This window comes from Mesoplodon densirostris, chromosome 10 (genome assembly GCF_025265405.1).
Source record: "Mesoplodon densirostris isolate mMesDen1 chromosome 10, mMesDen1 primary haplotype, whole genome shotgun sequence".
NCBI lineage: Eukaryota > Metazoa > Chordata > Mammalia > Artiodactyla > Ziphiidae > Mesoplodon > Mesoplodon densirostris.
Window position 1 is genome coordinate 36032957 of NC_082670.1, and position 22017 is coordinate 36054973.

Below are 22017 nucleotides of genomic sequence, written 5' to 3' on the forward strand. Positions count from 1 at the left end.
CTGGAGTCATATCAAAAACATAGAAGCCAGCCTGTAGTATTCCACTGGACAAAGATGAGAAAATTTAAACATAAAAAAGAATGACTGCAATAGACTGAATCCCTCAAATATATAATAATCCATATATTCATAACGATCTTTAAATAATTTAAACTGCAATGGGTATTTTAGAAGTTGCTAGTGAGCCAACTCATTATTTTGAAAACTGGTATATAAAAGGAAAACTGAAGCATTGAAGTTGACCTTTCTGTACAAACATTATTTCACAGTAACCAACCAGATAATGAGGGAAATTTCTTCTTTATAGAAATATTTTATCCATAAATGCTAAAATTAGAAAATCAACATTTTGCAATCTCTAGGCAACAATAATGGCTCTAGGCAATAATAATCAAAGGCTGCTAAACTCTTCAGGTGAAAGGTTGGTGGGAAACTTTATAATAATGGATAAAGCTGACTGCACCTCAGCCCACTAATTAATCTTAATATCAAGAAAAGGGAAACAGCCTGATAAAATGTGCCTCCTGATGTGATGCAATAGGAAGTACACAGTGTCACCTGTGAACTACTCAGTCAGGAAAAGGGAAAGTAATTGAACCTGAACTGAATCAATCCTCCAGAGCTAATTACAATATACAGGAAACTCAGGGGATAGAAGAATATGTTAATATGTTAAATCATACTACTAGGATATGATCAGCAAGATTTAGAACATGGAAAATTCTATAGGACAAATGATCCCATTTCTTCAACAAATGAAGAGCATAAAAAGAAGGAAGGTGGCAAAAAAAAAAACCCAAAAAACTTGAATAGACATTTCCCCAGAGAAATATACAAATGGCCAATAAAAACATGAAAAGATGCTCAGCATCAGTAGTCATTAGGAAAAGGCAAATCAAAACCACAATGAGGGCTTCCCTGGTGGTGCAGTGGTTGAGAGTCCGCCTGCCGATTCAGGGGACACGGGTTCGTGCCCCGGTCTGGGAAGATCCCACATGCCACGGAGCGGCTGGGCCCGTGAGCCATGGCCGCTGAGCCTCCGCGTCTGGAGCCTGTGCTCCGCAACGGGAGAGGCCACAACAGTGAGAGGCCTGTGTACCGCAAAAAAAAAAAAAAAAAAAAAAAAAAAACCCACAATGAGACTTCATACCCATTCAGATTATTATGAAAAATGCTTTAATTTTTAAAAATGGAAAATAACAACTGTCAGCAAGCAGGTGGAGAAATTGGAACCCTTGTTGTGCATTGCTGGTGGGAAGGTAAAATGGTATGGCCACCGTGGAAAAGTATCTGGTGATTTCTCAAAAGCTAAACGTAGAATTACCATGTGATCCAGTAATTCCACTCTGAGTATATATCCAAAAGAATTGAAAGTAGGGACTCAGATAATTATACACTAGTGCTCATACTAGCTTAATTCACAATAGCTAACCCAAATGTCTACCAACAGATGAATGGATAAACACAATGTGGCATATCTATACAATGGAATATTATCCAGCTCTAAAAAGGAATCAAATTCTGATACATGTTACAACATGGATTAACCTTGTGCTAAGTGAAATAAGGCAGATACAAAAGGACAATGTTGTATGATTTCACTTACATGACATACATAGAATAGGCAAATTCATAAAGATAGAAAGTAGAATAGAGGTTACCACAGTCTGGGGTGGAGGGGAGGGAAATGGGAAATTATTGTTTAATAGGTACAGAGCTCCTGCATAGATGATAATAAAAAGTTCTAGAAGCAGATGGTGGTAATGGTTACAGAACACTATGAATGTACTTAATGCCACTGAACTGTACACTAAAAAAATGGTTAAAATTATAAATTTTGTGTTATGTATATTTTACTGCAATACAAAAGGTACAAGCAAAGAAAGGGGAGAGGATAAAAAGAAACTTAAGGGGTATATGAATAAATTGCAATGTGTGAACCTGTTTGGTTTCTAATTCAAACACATCAACTCTAAAAAGAAAGTTTCTACGAAAGTTAAATATATTCATGATCTATGACTATGACCCAGCCATTTCACTTATGGGAATATATCCACCAAAATAGGTGCTTAGGTTCACACAAAAAAAACCATGTACAAGAATGCTCAGTGTATAATTAAAAGCTATGAACTATCCAAATGCCTTCAACAGTAGAACAGATACATAAATTGAAATAAACTCAGAAATTTAAATACTAGTCAGCAATGAATGAGAATGAAAGAACCCACTATCACACACAGCTACACAGATGAATCTCACAGACCCTGAGCAAAATAAGCCAGACATAAAGAATATGTGTGGGACTTCCCTGGCTGTCCCGTAGTAAAGACTTTGCCTTCCAGTGCAGGGGGTGTGGGTTCGATCACTGGTCAGGGAAGCTAAGATCCCACATGCCTCGTGGGCAAAAAACCAAAACATAAAATAGAAGCAATATTACAACAAATTCAATAAAGGCTTTAAAAATGGTCCACATCAAAAACAAAAAACTTTGAAAAAAAAGAATATATGCTGCATGATTCCACTTATGTGAAGTTCAAAAACAGGTAAAGCTAATATACAGTGACAGAAGCCAAAATGGTGATTACTTTGGGGTAGAGGATGTTTGTTGCCTGGAATGGAGCAGGAGGGAATCATTTGCAGTGAAGAAATGTTCAATATCTTGCTCTTGGATTGGGATTTCCCTGGTGGTCCAGTGGTAAAGAATCCACCTTACAATGCAGGGAACACAGGTTCGAACCCTGGTTAGGGAACTAGGATCCCACATACCATGGGGCAACTAAGCCCACGCACCACAACTACTGAGCTCGTGCGCCTCAACTAGAGAAGAGAAAACCCACATGCCACAACTAGAGAGAAGCCTGTGCACCGTATGCCTCAACAAAGATCCTGTGTGCCACAGCTAAGACCTGATGCAGCCAAAAATAAATAAATTAATAATAAATAAATCTTTAAAAAATATATCTTGCTCTTGGAGAAGGTTACTACGGTGTGTCATATGTAAACATTCACAGAATAGTGCACTTAAGATTTGTGCAATCTGCTGTATACACATTATATCTCAAAAAAAAAAATAGACATAGGCCTAAAATGAAAAGTAAGCTGAAGCTACAACTTTTGTAGGTTTTTTTTCCCATAACCACAAAACCACCTGAGGCCTTAGATCCTTTCACAAGGGTAGGAGGTTGGAACCCTTCCCCTCCCCCCACATGTCACCAGGCAAATCAAGGGCTGCGGTCTCAAGCACAGTTAGCAATCTTGGTTGAGGCTCTGGGGTAGACGGACAACGTCTCCCTTGGAAATTTACAACCATTAGCTCACCTCACACAGGTTTAGCACTTGAGATTATATCTATACTACCTTGGAGTTTTGGAAATTCTATCGTCTGAGAAACTAACTCAAACTATCAACTGAGTTGGTAAAACTCCTAGGTACCACACAGGAGCAAATAAAAAGAGACAGGCTCTCAACTAAACAGACATGTGCAAATTAGCTCACAATCCAAAATATTAAAAACATAAAGACACAAGCCATCCTGAGCAAGATTTGACAGAGACAGCAAAGAGCAGAATTAGACCTCCAATTTCTTCAGATAATGGGACTGTAAAATATATTTTAAATATCTAAATGAAGAAGTAGAATTTAAAAAAGAGAAAGGAAGAAGATTATATAAAAGACCACATACATTTGAAAAAGTAACTTCAAGAAACAGATAAGTAAATTTGGGTAAATAGAAAATTCAAAGTAAGAGGGTAGAGAGTAGAAGTATATCCAAATATACTGATAGGATAAATGTGAATAGACTAAAATTACCAATTTTTCAAAAACAGATTTTTCAGAGTAGATTAAAAGCAAAATCCAGCTAAATGTTCTTTACAAAAGAAAACCTAAAATAGGAGAACCCAGAAAGGTTGAAAATAACAGAATACAGAAAGATATATCTGGATAATAATAACCAAAAACAGCTGGTGTAACTACACTGATAGCAAACAAAATAGACTTTAAGGATAAAAAGCTTAACAATGATAAAAGAGAAAAATGGCCAGGAAGATATAATCATTGTAAACTTGCATACTCTGAACACAGGATGTTAAAATTGGTCATTTAGTGCCATCTCCGTTACAGACAAGGCCCCAATGCTGAGAACAAATGCTTTTAAGATCTTACACATTATGAAAAAGGCAGTTTATCCAAAGGTAGCAGGGGAGGTAACCCTCAGCACATTGCCCACCTTGAGGTTATAGAAGGGAAGTTTGATCATTGATAGAGATTTGGTAGAAATAAGTGAAGGGAATTTCAAAAGAGCTACTCAGAGACCTTGATCCATGACCTCTACAATCTGGGAATAGAGGGGCTTCCCCATGCCTAAGTAGTCCTGAAACAAGAGGCTGGCTGGCTGCCCAAAAGGCACAGAAAGGTGTCCTGGGAAGAAGAAGCTGCATTTCCATAGAAAGACAGACAAAGGCACCTGTTTCTCATGGGTCAGGTTAGATCCCTTGAGATGGAGCCATCCTTGGTTGTCTTGAAAAGGACATTAGCAAGGTGACCCAAACCAGCAACATGGGTGTAGCTGAAGCACAAGGCAGGCAAAAAAGAAAAATGCCTTCACTTTATGTTTTGAACAAAACATAAAATAAGTGCTTTTGAGAAAGACTGTGTTATGTGCCAGGTCTCAAAAATGATTAGACAGGGTTCCTGTCTTTGTGCTTTTGAGCCAATGGAGGATAAATAGGTAATCAAATAAGATCACTATAATGTGATGCTGAGGAGGTTAGGTGGGTGCCACTGCCATTGAAGGATTTAAGCTGGAGAGTTTCCACCATCAGCTTTGGTGGCAAGGTGGAGGATGATGGATATGATGGGGCCAAATATGGGGGCAGAGAAACCAGTTAGATCACAACATCACATGCTAAACTCAAATGAGCTTTAAAAGCCTGATCTGGAGTTCAGGCTTTTTGAGCATGAGCTACACGCTCTCCTTGCATGGCCCTTGCGATAACCTTTCTCTGCTCAAAAAATAAATAAATAAAAGCGTGACCTAAGAAAAGGGTAGTAGGTATGGAAAAGAAGAGGCAATTCAAGCAGAATCTTAGTAAGAGGCAAAACCTGGCTAAGCCCTAAAAGACTGACTGGGTTTGGGGATGGAAGTGAGGAAAGGAGGCTGGATGACACCCAGGTGTATGGATGACTTAAGGGGAAAGGATGTGGTAGTTAAAACCATGAGTGTAGATGATATTGCCCTGGGAACATGCACAGAGGAAGAAGAGCAGTGAGCACTGACAGGACCCAAGGGGACTCCAGCATGAGGCTGAGGACATTTTTAAGATAATGTCTAAGGTGTAACCCTGGGCTTGAGCTGTTGATACCTTATAAGTCTTTGGAGCTGAGGATGTCCAAAAAGCCCCCAGAATGTCTAAATGCCACGGACAGAGATTTCTACTTTTAGATTGCAAATTCACATTTTAGGTTTATGAGCCAATATTTCTATGAATAAAATATAATATATAAATGCATACCTCATTGAGTGTCAACATATCTTCTACTTTGGTAGCACCGCTTTCTGGCAGGGAAATTAACACTGTTTGGGCTATCTCCTTTAGAACTGTATCAATATGCATTTCACACAAGTCATTGATCTACCAATGAGAAAACACACATAGAAGAAAAATCCTCTTTCATCCAAAATGCCCTTGAGTTATAAACTGATTTAGAGGGCTATATCTGGAAACTTGCATCCTTAGCCAAGCAAAATTTGGTGGGCATTTTAGGAGTACATCTGTGCTTGACATGGAACTGAAGTTTAATTGAGCAGCAACATGTGCCATAACCTCGTATGCGTTATGTCCTTCAGTCCTATCCCAGTTTTACAGCTAGAGAAACCAAGGCTCAGATAAGTCAAGTAACCCAGGGAGGAACACACAGCTGGTGAAAGTCAAAGAATCCTACCTCGGTTTATCTGACTCCCAAGCCTCTGGGTTTTGTCTATAACACTATGCTGCCACCACAGACAGACTAGCACATCTAAAAAGATACGCATGTTTCATGTAGCAAACATATCAGAAATCAATAGACAGTCTCCAACTGGATGACTACTTCATCTAATTAACATTAGATGCCTTAAAATGTAAGCACTCCATCCTGCCATCTTCCACAGTCTACAACTATTCCATTTTCTAAACTACGCTGTGGTGTTGAACCATCATTTTAACATATTAAAGGCAAGATAATTTGGGGACAAGAACAAGGCAACCCTAAATGAAAAGGCCCCAAATCAGATAAAGAAAAATAAAGCTTTTTTTTAACATAATGGATGTTCTTTTAGTTAAAAGTCACACCCTTTAAAGAGCTTTCATAGATAATCAAACCATTACTTACAGCCTGAGTATTAATGTATGTAGTTTTAAAAAATGTATCCATCATACCTTCTTTAAGAGTTGATTGAACATATCCAAAACTGAATCAACTTCTTGAAAAAAGCTTTCTAGTGTTAAAGATGACCATGTCAATATTGTGAGCCCTTGTCTCAACACAGATTCCACCTAGAAAAAGAGAAAAACAGTTTCCATTATTAAAAAGGAGCATCTGCATTTATTAAAAAGGCTGCCTGGGCTTCCCTGGTGGTGCAGTGGTTGAGAGTCCGCCTGCCGATGCAGGGACACGGGTTCGTGCCCCGGTCCGGGAAGATCCCACATGCTGCGGAGCGGCTGGGCCCGTGAGCCATGGCCGCTGAGCCTGTGCGTCCGGAGCCTGTGCTCCGCAACGGGAGAGGCCACAACAGTGAGAGGCCTGCGTACCGCAAAGAAAAAAAAAAAAAAAGGCTGCCTTTTATTACCTGGAAATATTATAGGCTGTATTTCCTTAATTCTATTTCCCCTCCATTATACCTAGTAAAGGTGACATTTTGTTTTTAATCATCTTTGGCTGTCCATAAAGCAATCATGGATTCTTAGAAAGTGCTCATTATTTAGATTTGTTTTTCAAAGGCAACAAAACTTAAGACAAGAAATCATCCTGTAGGGAAAATAGAGCTATAAAGTTGAAGTAGAAAGAGGGTTTTGGCAAGAATAGATGTTCTAAAATCTATTATCTATAGAACTGGAATCAAATTTTAAATGACAGGGAAGTCAATATAAACCTTCAATATTACCAACCTTTTTCACTTTAGGGGTCATCAGATTGACAAACACAGGAGGCACTTGCTGACATAACTCATCATAATACTGCAGAAGACCCTGTTAAAAGTCAAAATGGCATGTTTTACTTTATTTTAAAGCAATAGTCATATTTTGATTCATACTCAGAAGGTTTCATTTTACCTGTTTCCTCATAGCCCTGAAAGATGGAGGCTGACTATTTATACTAATTTGCTGTACTTTTTCCTCACCTGTAAATTACCTGAGCATCCCCTTTAAACAGTAAGTCATTGGAGATTCCTAGATTTACATTTTTCATAATTATTATTTGTCTTTCTAGATTTATGCCATTTTAAATGGTTTGGACAATTATTTTTTCATTATGTCTGTCATTACACATTTTCACCCTTTCTGTTCCCTGTCTTCTGATATATTACAGCATACTTATCACTGATGCCACACTTGCTTTCTTGAAGCAGAATAAATGTACACACAAAGCTATTCTATTTTCTTTTAGATATTTTTTACAGATGAACCATGATGATCAATTTTTTTTACCATTTTGTAACTTATTGCACTGTGATGGGAGATGTGGTTTCAAGTTAATTCTTCCCCAAATTAATAATATTAAACTGTTGCAATGTTTACTTAATAGTTTCAAAGTTATTAATTCCTTTCCTCCTTTTCTCTTACTTGTAGTTGAACTTTTATTTACACTTGACACTTGGCAAAGGACTTTGACTTTCATAATATTATTCAATACTAACTAAAATCCTGTAAGATTCAATGCATGTGATATTAACCTCAATTTATAAACAGTACTTTGACATTCAGTCATGTAAAGTCGCAACTAACCAGTACGAAAACCTAGGGCTTTTGATACTGAAGCCAAGTTTTCACAATGCCAACGTTCCTCTGAGGTTTTTTAAAGGAACATTTATTTATTTATTTACTGGCTGCATTGGGTCTTCCTTGCTGCACGTGGGCTTTCTCTAGCTGTGGTGAGCGGGGGCTACTCTTCGTTATGGTGCACAGGCTTCTCATTGCGGTGGCTTCTCTTGTTGCGGAGCATGGGCTCTAGGTGCGCGGGTTTCAGTAGTTGTGGCTTGCAGGCTCTAGAGAGCAGGCTCAGTAGTTATGGCGCATGGGCTTAGTTGCTCCGCAGCATGTGGGATCTTCCTGGACCAGAGATCGAACCCATGTCCCCTGCATTGGCAGGTGGATTCTTAACCACTACGCCACCAGGGAAGTCCAGGTTTTTAAATATATGTATATGTGTGTGTGTATATATGTATATAATATTTTGGTAAGAGCTAAAACTATTAAATTCCTAGAACAAAGCATATGCATACATCTTTTTGACCTTGGATTCAGCAATGATTTCTTAGAAATGATACTAAAGTCACAAGGGACAAAAGATAAAGTAGATAAATTGGACTTCATCAAATTTTAAAATGTTTGTGCTTCAAAGGATACTATGAAGAAAATGAAAAGAGGGGGCTTCCCTGGTAGCACAGTGGATAAGACTCTGCGCTCCCAATGCAGGGGGCCTGGGTTTGATCCCTGGTCAGAGAACTAGATCCCACATGTAGGCCGCAACTAAGAGTTTGCATGCCACAACTAAGGAGTCTGCATACCACAGCTAAGAAGCTGGCAAGCTGCAACTAAGGAGCCAGTGAGCCGCAACTAAGGAGCCCTGGAGCCGCAACTAAGGAGCCCACCTGCTGCAACTAAGACCCAGTGTAGGGCCTCCCTGGTGGCGCAAGTGGTTGAGAGTCCGCCTACCGATGCAGGGGATACGGGTTCGTGCCCCGGTCTGGGAGGATCCCATATGCCGCGGAGCGGCTGGGCCCGTGAGCCATGGCCGCTGAGCCTGCGCGTCCGGAGCCTGCGCGTCCGGAGCCTGTGCTCCGCAACGGGGGAGGCCACAGCAGTGAGAGGCCCGCATACCGCAAAAAAAAAAAAAAACACCCAGTGTAACCAAATAAATAAATAAATATTTTTAAAAAGCAAACCATTCTTAATTTGCTTGGTTTATTAAAAAAAAGAAATGAAAAAACCCACAGAACAGAAGAAAATATCTGCAAATCATATATCTGATAAAGGATTTGAATGTATAATGAATTCTCACAACTCAATAATAAAAAAGACAAATAACTCAATTTTTAAAGGGGTAGCGATTCGAATAGACACTCCGCCAAAGACCTACAAATGGCCAATATGCACATGAAAACATCCTGAACATCAACAGCCATGAAGAAATGCAAATCAAAACCACATGGAAATACCATTTCACATCCAAATGATGTTTAAATGAAAAAGACAGACAGTAAGAAGTGTTGGCAAGGATGTGGAGAAAGTGGAACCATCATCCACTGCCAGTGCACATATAAAATAATGCATGCAGCCTTTTTGGAAAACAGAGTGTGTCAGTTATTCAAAATGTTAAACATAGAGTTACAAAGTTAATGAAACCCAGCAATTTCACTCCTTGTTTATATTCCTAAGAGAATGAAAACATATGTCCACCCAAAAGCTTGTATACAAATGTTCACAGCAGCATAACTCATAATGCAAAAAAGTGAAAACAACCCAGATGTCCATCAACAGATGAACGGATGCCTAAAATGTGGTATAACCACACAATGGAATATTATTTAGCCATAAAAAAGAATGAGGTACTGATCCATGGAACAATATGAATGAACTTTGAAAATATTGTGCTAGGTTAAAGAAGCGAATCACAAAACACCACATATTGAATGATTCCATTTGTATGAAATGCCCAGAATAGGCAAATCCATAGAGATAGTAAGTAGATTAGTGGTTGCCAGGGGAAGATGTAGAAAGAGTGGGGGGAACATGGGGAGTGACTGCTAACGGATATGGGGCTTCTTTTGGGAATGATGAAAATGTTCTAAAATTGATGATGATTGTGCAAGTGTGTGAATATACTAACACCATTAAATTGTACACTTAAAATGGATAAATTGTATGGTATGTGAATTATATCTCAATAAGCTTGCTATTTTTAAAAAATGGTTTTGAGAATCTCTATTCTAATACTCTGATCTTTTTTGTTGTTGCTCCATTTTACACCACAATGTTGAAAATCATTTTCCACTCATGTCATTTTACAGTCATCCTACTTCATTAATTTATATCTTACTAGTATCATTAAACATATTATAAAATATAATGCACTTAATCTATAAAATTATAATATTAAGAATTTTTTAAACTCACTATTCATCATTGTTGTTATCCAGAAGTCTAAATCTGATTTCTGATAATCCTTTCACTTCCTTCCCTTTTGTTTGCATGTCAGTATTTTAATGCTATCAAGAATTGACAATGGAACAGAATAGAGCCCAGAAATAAACCCAGGCATATATGGTCAATTCATTTACAAACAACCTAGAGTATACTAAGAAGTCAAAAATATTCAGTGGTGAAAGGACAATCTCTTCAGTAAATGATATTGGGAAAACTGGACAGCCACATGCAAAAGAATAAAACTGGACCACTATCTTATACTGTACACAAAAATAAACTCAAAATGGATTAAAGACTTAAATTTAAGACCCGAAACCATAAAACTCCTAGAAGTAAACATAGGGGGTAAACTTCTTGACATCAGTCTTGGCCATGATTTTTTTGGATTTAACACCAAAAGCACGAGTAGCAAAAGCAAAAATAAATAAGTGAGACTACATCAAACTAAAAAACTTCCTCATTTTGTTTTCGTCAACTAAATGAAAAGACAACCTATGGTAAAATACTTACAAATCATATATGTGATAAGGGGTTAATATCCAACATACATAAAGAACTCACAAAACTCAATAGCAAACAATCCAGTTAAAACATGGGCAAAGGAACTGAATATATATTTTTCTGAAGAAGACATAAAAATGGCCAATAGGAACATTAAAAATTGTTCACCTTCATTAATCACCAGGGAAATGCAAATCAAAACCATAGTGAGATACCACCTCAAAACTATCAGAATAGCTATTATCAAAAAAAGATAACAAATAACAAATGCTGGTGAGGATGTGGAGAGTAAGGAACCCTCAGGCACTGTTGGTGGGAATGTAAACTGGTGCAATCATTATGGAAAACAGTATGGAGGTTCCTCAAAAAACTAAAGTAGAACTACCATATGATCCAGCAATTCCACCTCTGGAATTTTATCCAAAGAATATAAAAATACTAATTTGAAAATATATATGCACTCCAATGTTCATTGCAGCATTATTCACAATAGCCAAAATATGGAAACAACCATCCATCAATGGATGAAGGGATAAAGAGGTGATATATACACAATGGAATATTATTCAACCATGAGAAAGAAGGACATCCTGCCATTTGTGACAACATGGATGGACCTTGAGGGCATTGTGCTAAGTGAAATAAGTCAGACAGAGGAAGACAAACTGTATAATATCACTTATATGTGGAATCTAAAAAATCCAACACAGAGTAGAAAAGTAGTTGTCAGGGGTAGGGGAAATAGGGAGGTATTAGTAAAAAGGTACAAACTTTCAGCTATAAGACAAATAAGATATGAGAATCTAATGTATAACATGGTGACTAGTTGATAACACTGTTATCATACAATTGGAATCTGCTAAGAGAGTAGAACTTAAATGTTCTCACCAACATATATATAGTGATGATGTGTTAGTTAACTGACTAGATGGAAGGAATCCTTTCACAATATATATGTATATCAAATCATCACAATGTACACTTTAATTATCTTACAATTTTATTTGTCAATTAACCCTCAATGAAGCTGAAAAAATTAAAAGAATCAACATAATAACAAATTTCTCCCCAATGCTGTGTTAGCACAACTGCAAAGGTATCTTTTTCTTTAAAAAAAAATACAAAATACAAAAAAAAAAAACCTCTTTCAAAATAACTAGAAAATAGAATCCATCTTACCTGCAAGTACAATTTATCTCCTTTCAATTTACTTTCCAATTGTAGCAATCTCTTTGCCTGTTCTGGTACATCCAGCTTCATTTTTATCATGCATTTACTTTCCCGAACAACTTCCAAAATTTGGGGATCAAAATTAACCAGCAACTTCCCTGTTTCTGGATGTCGCACAAAAAGTGTGGCTTGCAAAGCTACAAATAAACAATTATTGACATAACTTATTCTAGATTTCTGTTATTCTAGATTTCTGCTTCCAGCCCTGTTTACATGCCTGTCTTCACCATTGAACTACTGACTTCTTAAGAATAGAAGAATAGTTTTGGATATCCCAGGTGCTAAGGCACAGTATCTGATACACAGTCAGTGCTCAAAACTTAGATAAACAAATGCAGAGTATCTGCAAACTATAAAATCAGATCCAGAGAGGTAAAAATGGACCAAGAATGGTTAGCCTTTGTGCTATGAACTGTGATACTTTTCTGAGTGGGTCTAAAAGGGCTGTAATACAATGTCAGTTTTTTTGTTTTTTGTTTTTGTTTTTTTGCGGTACTTGGGCCTCTCACTGTCGTGGCCTCTCCTATCGCGGAGCACAGGCTCTGGACGCACAGGCTCAGCGGCCATGGCTCACGGGCCCAGCTGCTCCGCGGCACGTGGGATCTTCCCAGACCGGGGCACGAACCCGTGTCCCCTGCATCGGCAGGCGGACTCTCAACCACTGCGCCACCAGGGAAGCCCTGTCAGTTTATTTTTATGGATTGTGATTTAACCTCTGGGAGAGAGAACTGGAAGATGCGCCCAACTACAAAATATGACACACTTCATAGATTTCAAACCCTTTTCTACACCTAACTCCAAAGTGGCTTCTTTAAGGAGGTTTATCTGACTTAAATCGATAACTAGGCTCAATATCAGTAAGAAATATTTATTAAACACCATTGAGTTGTGAACTCCTAGAATGTAGAGGAAGAGATTTTTTAGCCTACATCTGAGTTACTACATGAACATCATTCATATAAATAGGCACTTTCAGAAATGTTTTTTATTGAGAATTGAAATACATAATCCCAAATGGCTCATGCTGAATAGCCTTAGATCATTTGCTATCCTAACATGAATTACTTCTAGAGGCATAATAATAACACACTTATAGACTAGTATGTGTCAGCCTGAGTTGCATTTTATATTAACAAACACTGATAACATGAGAATTTGACATGTATCTTCCAAGCCTCACATTACTTCACAGACTATGGCCACATCAAATTTCTAGTAAAGCAAAATAGACTGTATATCCCTTTGAAGTTAGTTGACTTTTACTCAACAAATAAAATTAGTCTTGATATGATTCTTAATGATGCTGGTTTCATGAAGATTTCAACTAAAAACTTTACCCAATTCGTTTGGAATCTTTTTAAAATTTGGCTAGAAATCATCTATCCTCCCAAGTAAATTCCAAAATAACGTTGGGACATTCCAGTAATGAAATTTGTGTTCCTCAAGACAGTTCTGAGCTTCCTTGACAGGACAAAATGGTCAGCAAGACCACTAATAATAATGACAGCCAGGGCTTCCCTGGTGGCGCAGTGGTTGAGAATCTGCCTGCTAATGCAGGGGACACGGGTTCGAGCCCTGGTCTGGGAGGACCCCACATGCCGCGGAGCAACTAGGCCCGTGAGCCACAACTACTGAGCCTGCGCGTCTGGAGCCTGTGCTCCACAACAAGAGAGGCCACGATAGTGAGAGGCCCGCGCACTGCGATGAAGAGTGGCCCCCGCTCGCCGCAACTAGAGAAAGCCCTCGCACAGAAACGAAGACCCAACACAGCAAAAGTAAATAAATTAATTAATAAATTCCTATCCCCATTATCTTCAAAAAAAAAAAAAATGATAGCCAGGAAGTCTGCCAGGACTGAGTGAACATTCTATGTGAATCATCATTAAAGAAACTTTATACAGCAAATCAAAAGGAGGCCAATACTAGTTCTCCAATTATTATTCCAAGTTTCTATATGGTTAAGTATAGTTACATCAATATTAACAACAAGAAGCCTTCCAGAGCAATTCATTTCCACTAGCCTGTGTTCACATGAAAGGCATGTTTGAATCCTGGCCCTGCCACTTCCTAGCTCTGTGATCTTGGGCAAGTTGCTTAACTTCTCAGTACCTCAGTTTCCTCATTTGTAAAATGAGGATAATAATAATTCCTCAGAGGGTTGCCATGAGAATCAAAGGAGGTTGTATATGTAAAGTGCTTAGACACAGCCTGGCATATGATAAATATTATATAAATGTTAACTATGACTGTTATTGAAAGGACACAAAGATGAAACAGACAGAGAGAGTATTCCTGGAATGTGTAGGGGAGATAAGACAGATCTATAAAGCAACAAATGTCATGATAAAGTGTGGGGGGGCCTCTGGAGGAGGAAGACATTATTATCGGCCAGGAAGAATAAAGAAGGGCCTTATAGATCAGGGGATTGTTGAATTTTTCATGGAATGTGTGCAGATATGAGGAAAAACCAGCAAGACAAAAACAATTTAGAAAAGTGCATAGTATTGTAGAAGCAAAACAGTACATGCTTCATATTTCAATTGCTAAAAATGCTCTTTGCTCTCTTCTATAAGGTGAATTATAACCTTCTTTTAATGCTCCTTTGAGACCGTTGCTCCATTAGCAGGTTTTCATTAGGATCCATAGGGCCCTACCATGTGCATTACCCCGAAACAGCTCGTCTGATAGAAGTGGTGTATTTAAGGCTTAACTAAGGTGCCAGTTGGTAAGACATCCTGCAGAGTTGAAGCCCTGTCCTCCAGGATGCAATCATGCAGTGAATCAATGGCCTGTATATAGTGCTGTGTCCCCAACAGCTGAAGTACATGGGTCTGGAACCAAGAGTCAGAACTATGAGTGGCCCCTCTCACCATCACTCCCAGTGACCCGACCTCCTTATTTGTGCTTCCTATGCCTGCAATTCTGTGCTCTGCTGAAGTGGAGATCCTGGTGTGGGAGGGAGAAACTTTCCTACCAGGGGACACAGTCAGGGTTCCACCAAGGTTACGAATAAGAGATTAAGGTAAATATGAGACAAAGCAGAAACCTGAACTGACCAACTGAGCCCACACAATAACAACAACATCTCAGGTGATGCCAGCAGAGATGGATGATGGCTTAAAGCCATCCACCCCCGCCCCTCACACTTAACTCTTCCCAACACCTTGGCACCCCTCAGAGGTACTTGAACACAGCCCTAATACTCTTAATTTAATGGAGATCAGAACTGAAGTTAAATTCAGTTACAGGAAGAGAAAGAAAGGGAGGGAGGGAAGAAGAGAGGAGGGGAGAAAAGGAAGGAAGGGAGGAAGGAAGGAAGGGAGGAAAGGAGGAGAGAGGGAGAAAGGGAGGAAGATGAGCAAGCTGCAATTCCTTCTCCTCTGATTAGGACTGTGATTTGAATCTATAGCATGATAAAACTGGATATAAAATCTTCCCAAATATATGGAGAAATATCAATAAGGAGTCTTGTTATTTACTTTTAAATACTGTTCTTCAGGAGAAAGTCATAACCTTAGTATATCAACTTTAAGCTCATGAAAATTTCTGCTTATAAAATCAGATTATTATTAACTGTAAAGAAATAAATAATTGTATCCTCCCCAAATCTAAATTTAACCATCATACAGTTATATAAAAAGATGTAAAAATTCTCCAGAACCACAAACTCATTCAAAATCTCCTAACACTCGCTCTGTAGTGTCACTGCAGTCTTACACACACCATACTGTAACTGCGAGATCTCTTTGATCCAGGCTGTATGATAGACCACCTCAAATTCCACCAGAACGTAGGAAATTTTATTATACTGACGAATGACAGCTTTGCCTTCTGCAGTTGACAAAATTTCCGAGTTTTTCTGTTTTTTAAGGGAAAAACAAAGATTTATTTTTAAAAGTCTGCTGATAGTTTTCTTACCCAAACCGTAAAGCTATTTACATTTTAAATGACATCAAATAATGATACTACCCCATTTAGATTTTACCTCAGACAAAAATTAGAGAGAGGAAGGCCAGACAAGCTACAGATGGAAGTAGGGAAACCTGATCAGTAGAAAGGGGAAACTGGAAAAGGAAATAAAGGATTTAAAAAGAGAGGTCTCTAGGCCTACAGCCGGTCCCAGGCACTGAAAGTCTCCACCTCCAATCCTCTGTTCCCTCCCCACTTTTCTGGGCAAGATACAATGAACTGATCTTCCTTGAACTGTGAATATCAGGGCAAATTCCTAAATTCCAGCACCAAAAAAAAAAGTAAGTATAGATTCCCTCCCTCCCTCCCTCTCCCTCCCTCCTCTCCAAATTAAAAAAAAAAAAAAGTAAATGCATATCAAAGAACAGAAACCAAATTTCTTTATGAAGAAATTGAACATTTTTTTGTTTTGATTCACACATTATCAAAAACAGGACAATCTCTGTTCTGTCACTATAAAGTCAATAAACAATTGAGTCCCCATCCTAGCCTCTCGTCTAAGGTCACCATTTTAATTTTTTTTTAATATTGAGAACAATAAAATAAGTGATAGCAGCCAAACGGAAACAACAAAAACTTAATATTTGATAATGCTTAAATAATAAAATTATTTGCAGGACTGTTGTTTTGTAGCTATTTTGTTCCATGTTTAGGCCTAAGACATAACACCAGGCAAACCAACTCTGCTTTGCTACTCTGTCTTTTTAAAAAACAAAGCAAAAAAAGCAAAACAAACAGAAAACAACAACCAAAAAAAAAAAAAAAAGAGAGAAGACAAACTGGCAATTTCAGAATGCCAACAAGGCTTAAGACTATCCTGGTGTTTTTCAGAAATCTAATAGTTTTAAGGACACAGAGGATGAATGTACTCTGTTATACTTTGCTCTTGGTCTCAGTCCAATACACAGGAATATACTCTGAGTGCATCCTAACCCTCACTAATGTATATCAGTGACCTATCCGTCCACACATAGAAGTAAGTTTCAGTACTAGGTCTGTGTTCTATTATTTTCAAAACAATTATTTTACAATAGAGTGTCCTGTTTATTAAGCGTCATAAATTTTTAAGATTCATCCCCTTAGAGATTAACTATAATTAAATGGGATTATCTACCAAACAGGAAAGAATTGGCTAAGTCTCTCTCAAGCATATTTGTAAACTAAATTTCCTTTGCCCAGTAAAAGAATTAGCTCTAGCTACTTTACTGGACACAAATGTTACAGGTTAAAATATATTTCTTGTATTAAAAACTACCATGATCCACATACTGTAAATTTAACTATTGGCTTACAAAAAAATAGTTGATGGGCTCATTTATCCGGCGATAGAGCTGCCTCACCCAAAGGATCTTTCCTGCTATAGGGGGCATGTTGCGAGCAAGAGGTGGGTCATCTTTTTGAGAATGATAAAGCTGTAATTAAAGGTCTGGCATTAATGTTTGAAATTCAATACAATGGAAAAGACAAAAATATATATACAGCTGTATTTGTATTGATGTTTTACCATTATTCACATGTTTTATACACAAGAGGTAGTCAATAAATACGTAAATGCACTCCAGAGATATCAACCTGAGGCTCAAAAACTGATGATTACAATATACGACACTTAATTCTCTCTTAACCCTTACTTCCCATTACATGTATACTTTTTTTCTGCCTTTTATCCCCAATTTTAAGGATGTATTCAAAAGCTGGAGCTTGGGGTTGACATATACACGCTACTATACATAAAATACATAACTAATAAGAACATGCTGTATAGCACAGGGAACTCTACTCAGTACTCTGTAGTGGCCTATATGGGAAGAGAATCAAGAAAAAAAAAGGAGTGGATATATGTATATGTATAACTGTTTCACTTTGCTATACACCTGAAACTAATACAACATTGTAAATCAACTATACCCCAATATAAAAAAAATTTTTAAGTGAAATTTTTTTTAAAATGAGGAAGGAGGTGGTCTTCTCCCCCTCCCAACTTTTCCTTTAATCATAAAACTGTTGCCCACTAAGTTCTCTGTGCGCGGCACCCTCTGGCCCGCCCACTTGTAAGCCTCACAAACGTCCTATTCTAATAAATGACTTCTTTTATTTTTTATAAATTTATTTATTTTATTTTTGGCTGTGTTGGGTCTTTGTTGCTGCGCGCGGGCTTTCTCTAGTGGCGGTGAGAGGGGGCTACTCTTCGTTGTGGTGCGCGGGCTTCTCATTGCAGTGGCTTCTCTTGCTATGGAGCACAGGCTCTAGGCACACGGGCTTCAGTAGTTGTGGCACGTGGGTTCAGTAGTTGTGGCTCACAGGCTCTAGAGCACAGGCTCAGTAGTTGTGGCACACAGGCTTAGTTGCATGCGTGGTCCGTGGCATGTGGGATCTTCCAGGACCAGGGCTCGAACCCATGTACCCTGCACTGGCAGGCGGATTCTTAACCACTGCGCCACGAGGGACGCTCTAATAAATCACTGCTTATCTTTAAAAAAAAATAAAAAAAATAAAGCAGGAGCACACAGCTACATTATATCTGTCATAATATTCTCCAGAGCCCATATTTTGATACCCAAAAATATTCACTTAAACGGGCTTTCCCATGCATACATGAATGTTGTCATAAAAAGACAGTTCTTAAGAGCAAAGGGGTGTGATCTGGCTGTCCAGGGACACACACTGTCAGCACCTTCTCCCATAGACAGAGGAGCATCAAAGATGCTCAGCAGGGCTTCCCTGGTGGCGCAGTGGTTGAGAGTCCGCCTGCCGATGCAGGGGACACGGGTTCGTGCCCCGGTCCGGGAAGATCCCACATGCCGCGGAGCGGCTGGGCCCGTGAGCCATGGCCACTGAGCCTGCGTGTCCGGAGCCTGTGCTCCGCAACGGGAGAGGCCACAACAGTGAGAGGCCCACGTACCACACACACACAAAAAAAGGATACTCGGCAGTGAGAGGATTTGTCTGATAAGCTTGGCACAAGATAATGATGGCAAATACTTCCAGAATATTTTTTCTTTTTGTACTGAAGTACCATTCTATTTATAAACATGATACTTGCCTTCTTAGTAGCTTCAAGTTCAGCCACATAATACTGAAGAATAAGCTCAATGGTGTGGTTTATTTCTAATTGAAGACAGGGAATGTTCAGTTTTTGGAATCTAAAAGCAATTGAGGGTGAAAAATTTAAAAATAAATGAGAAACACACTTAAGAATTGTTGCAATCCTAAAAATCCATTCACTCATTTGACAAATATTCACACCAGGCCTCATGCATTGCCCTAGGTTACAGTGATGGACAAGACAGGTGTGGTTCCAGCTCTCTTGGAGCCAATAAGTACCTTATGGAAAAGGCAGAGATCGGTCAGGAGTGACATAAATAATTATTTAAATTACAAGCGTGCCAGAAATGCATGTAACAGGGGAACCCAGCCAAGTCTGGGAAGTCAAGAAAGACTTCCCTGAAAAAGTGACATCTGGGGCTTCCCTGGTGGCGCAGTGGTTGGGAGTCCGCCTGCTGATGCAGGGGACACGGGTTCGTGCCCCAGTCCAGGAAGATCCCACATGCCGTGGAGTGGCTGGGCCCGTGAGCCATGGCCATTGGGCCTGCGCGTCCAGAGCCTGTGCTCCGCAACGGGAGAGGCCACAGCAGTGAGAGGCCCGCGTACCACAAAAAAAAAAAAAAAAAAAAAGTGACATCTGAACTGTGATTAAAAAGATGAGTGGGGAGCTGGCTTAGCAAAGATGGAGGGGAGCTCAATGACTGTCCCTCTGCCAATATTACTGCTCACGTCATCCCAAATAGGCATAATGATATAATGATTTTGTCAGCCAAATGTCACTTCCACTAAGAGACTAAGTTATGCATAGGAAGTACTAGAACCATAACTTTCTGATAATAAAATGAGTTGACACCAGCATACCATAGGTAAAAAGAGAGAGACAGAGACAGAGACATTGCCAAGAAAATGGTACTGCCATCTGTGTGTACAGTACTGTCACTCATCAAAATCATTTTATGTCTGTTTCAACTCTTATGATGGTCTCATGAGGTAAGGTTTCACAGGTATGATCCAGCATTAGAGAGATGGGAAAGTCAGACCCAAACCCAAAGTCAGACCCAAACCCAGATCCACTGGCTCTCAGGGGAGAATTTCAAAATGGTCCCTGACATGGGTAGTGAGCCCTCCCTGAGCTGCAAGAAAATGGCTTCTGGTCCAGCCCATCCTTCTAATCCAGGCTTTCCTGCCATTTAGGGGAGGACCGTTGTCAGGACTAGAAGGAAAGGAAGCTGCAGAAGCACTCAGGAGGGAAAACAGAAAGTTTGGGGACCTACTATTCTTAGATAATTTCACTGTTAGAAGTCCTTTCAGTATGCAGAATTAAACATTATTTGTTCCCTTTCCAATAACACTTATGAAATTAACCTTAACATATTACATAGCTGGGGGAAAATGTGAAATCATTTCCTTATTGAAAGACTTTCCACTACAAAAACATGCAATGAAAAATGAAAATGAAAATGAAAAATATCATACTATATTTCAATTTTCACCAGTCTATTTAATGATAATTGGAAGATTACTGTTTATAAGTTTTAAAGTTTACATAGGAGAGATTTCAAAAAATTTTTTGAAATTGTTATTTTCAGATATAAAGTTATCCCACCCAGAAACTATACTGCTTAATGCATTATAAATACCTTTGAAGCAGCTGAAGAGCCTGCTGAGAAGACAAAATTTTTCCAAAAGTACTGTTCATAAATGCCTGTATTTGTACCTGAAATGCAATATTAATATTTGACTTTTTGAGTTAAGGAGATTAGTTTTGTTTAACAACAATGAATGATTCTCCTACAGAATTAAAATACGAGCCTTAAATACATCTACCATCTAAGCATCTAGAACTGCACTGTCTGGTATGGTGGCCACTGGCCACATGTTTCTACTAAGCACTTAAAATGTCACTACTTCTAAGTGAGATGTGCTATAAATGTAAAATACACACAAAACTTCAAAGGCAGTATGAAAAAAGAATATTTCATAATGGTTTTTATTAATGACATGTTAAAATGAAAATATTTTGAATATGTTGGGTTGAATAAAGTGTATCATTAAAATTAACATCATCTATTTCTTTTTACTTTTATGCACGTGGCTACTAAAAAATTAAAATTTTATATGTGGTTTGCATTTGCCACTCATTATGTATTGGATGTTGACCTAGAGAATTTATGAAAGGAGTGAAAGTCCCTTACAAAGTACATTTTTGGGGGAGATTTAGGATTTCTTAGCATGTCGGTAGAGCAGTGTAATGACACTATAGACACCCAGGGTGAACAGGTGTCATTTTCTAACGCTGCTGCTCTCAGAAACCTCTGCCACACTAAGGAGGAATAAGAAGCCGAAAACGTTCTTCCAAGACTCACACCATCCCGAGCAGTGAACTCCAAACTCCTGGTGCCCAACTGATGGAACTGAAGCACTCCGCAAATTACTTTCACTTATAGATTATATTGGTACTGTCTACAAATACATACTACACCCATTAATCAAACATTGGAAAAGGAAGAAAAGTTAAAACACTGACATATCTTTTTAGATACTAAAAACTTAATATGGCCTCTAAATTTACTGAAAGCTAAACTTGTATCTAAGACCACAGTACAGGCTTTATAACATATAATCTTATTAATGAATCATAAAAATAATTTAAGCAATAAGTTTTTTAAAAAACACAAATTCCCACTGCTATCAAGATATAACTCCCAAAACCAAACACTAAAAGTAAAAAGTAAAATATATCTTCCTATCAGAGTCTAACTTTCAAAAACTGAAAGGAAATCTGTGTCAAAAAGAAAAAGTGTTGTTTCTAGAATTTTAGGATCTTTTTAATTTATATTGCACAAATTACACGTAATATAGTTTT

The 22017-nt window shown here is 38.4% G+C and overlaps 1 protein-coding gene across 1 annotated transcript in view; it reads right to left on the reverse strand.

The window, feature by feature from the left end:
• Positions 1–22017, reverse strand: part of DNAH8 (dynein axonemal heavy chain 8) — a 337542-nt gene that overhangs the window by 261997 nt on the left and 53528 nt on the right. Inside the window, exons 14-21 of the mRNA XM_060111640.1 lie at positions 20792–20868; positions 19150–19249; positions 17399–17518; positions 15861–15996; positions 12087–12274; positions 7149–7229; positions 6420–6536; positions 5514–5633 (exon numbers count right to left, since the gene is read on the reverse strand). Of these exons, the coding sequence (XP_059967623.1) occupies positions 5514–5633; positions 6420–6536; positions 7149–7229; positions 12087–12274; positions 15861–15996; positions 17399–17518; positions 19150–19249; positions 20792–20868 (939 nt within the window). The remainder of the gene's footprint in view (positions 1–5513; positions 5634–6419; positions 6537–7148; positions 7230–12086; positions 12275–15860; positions 15997–17398; positions 17519–19149; positions 19250–20791; positions 20869–22017) is intronic.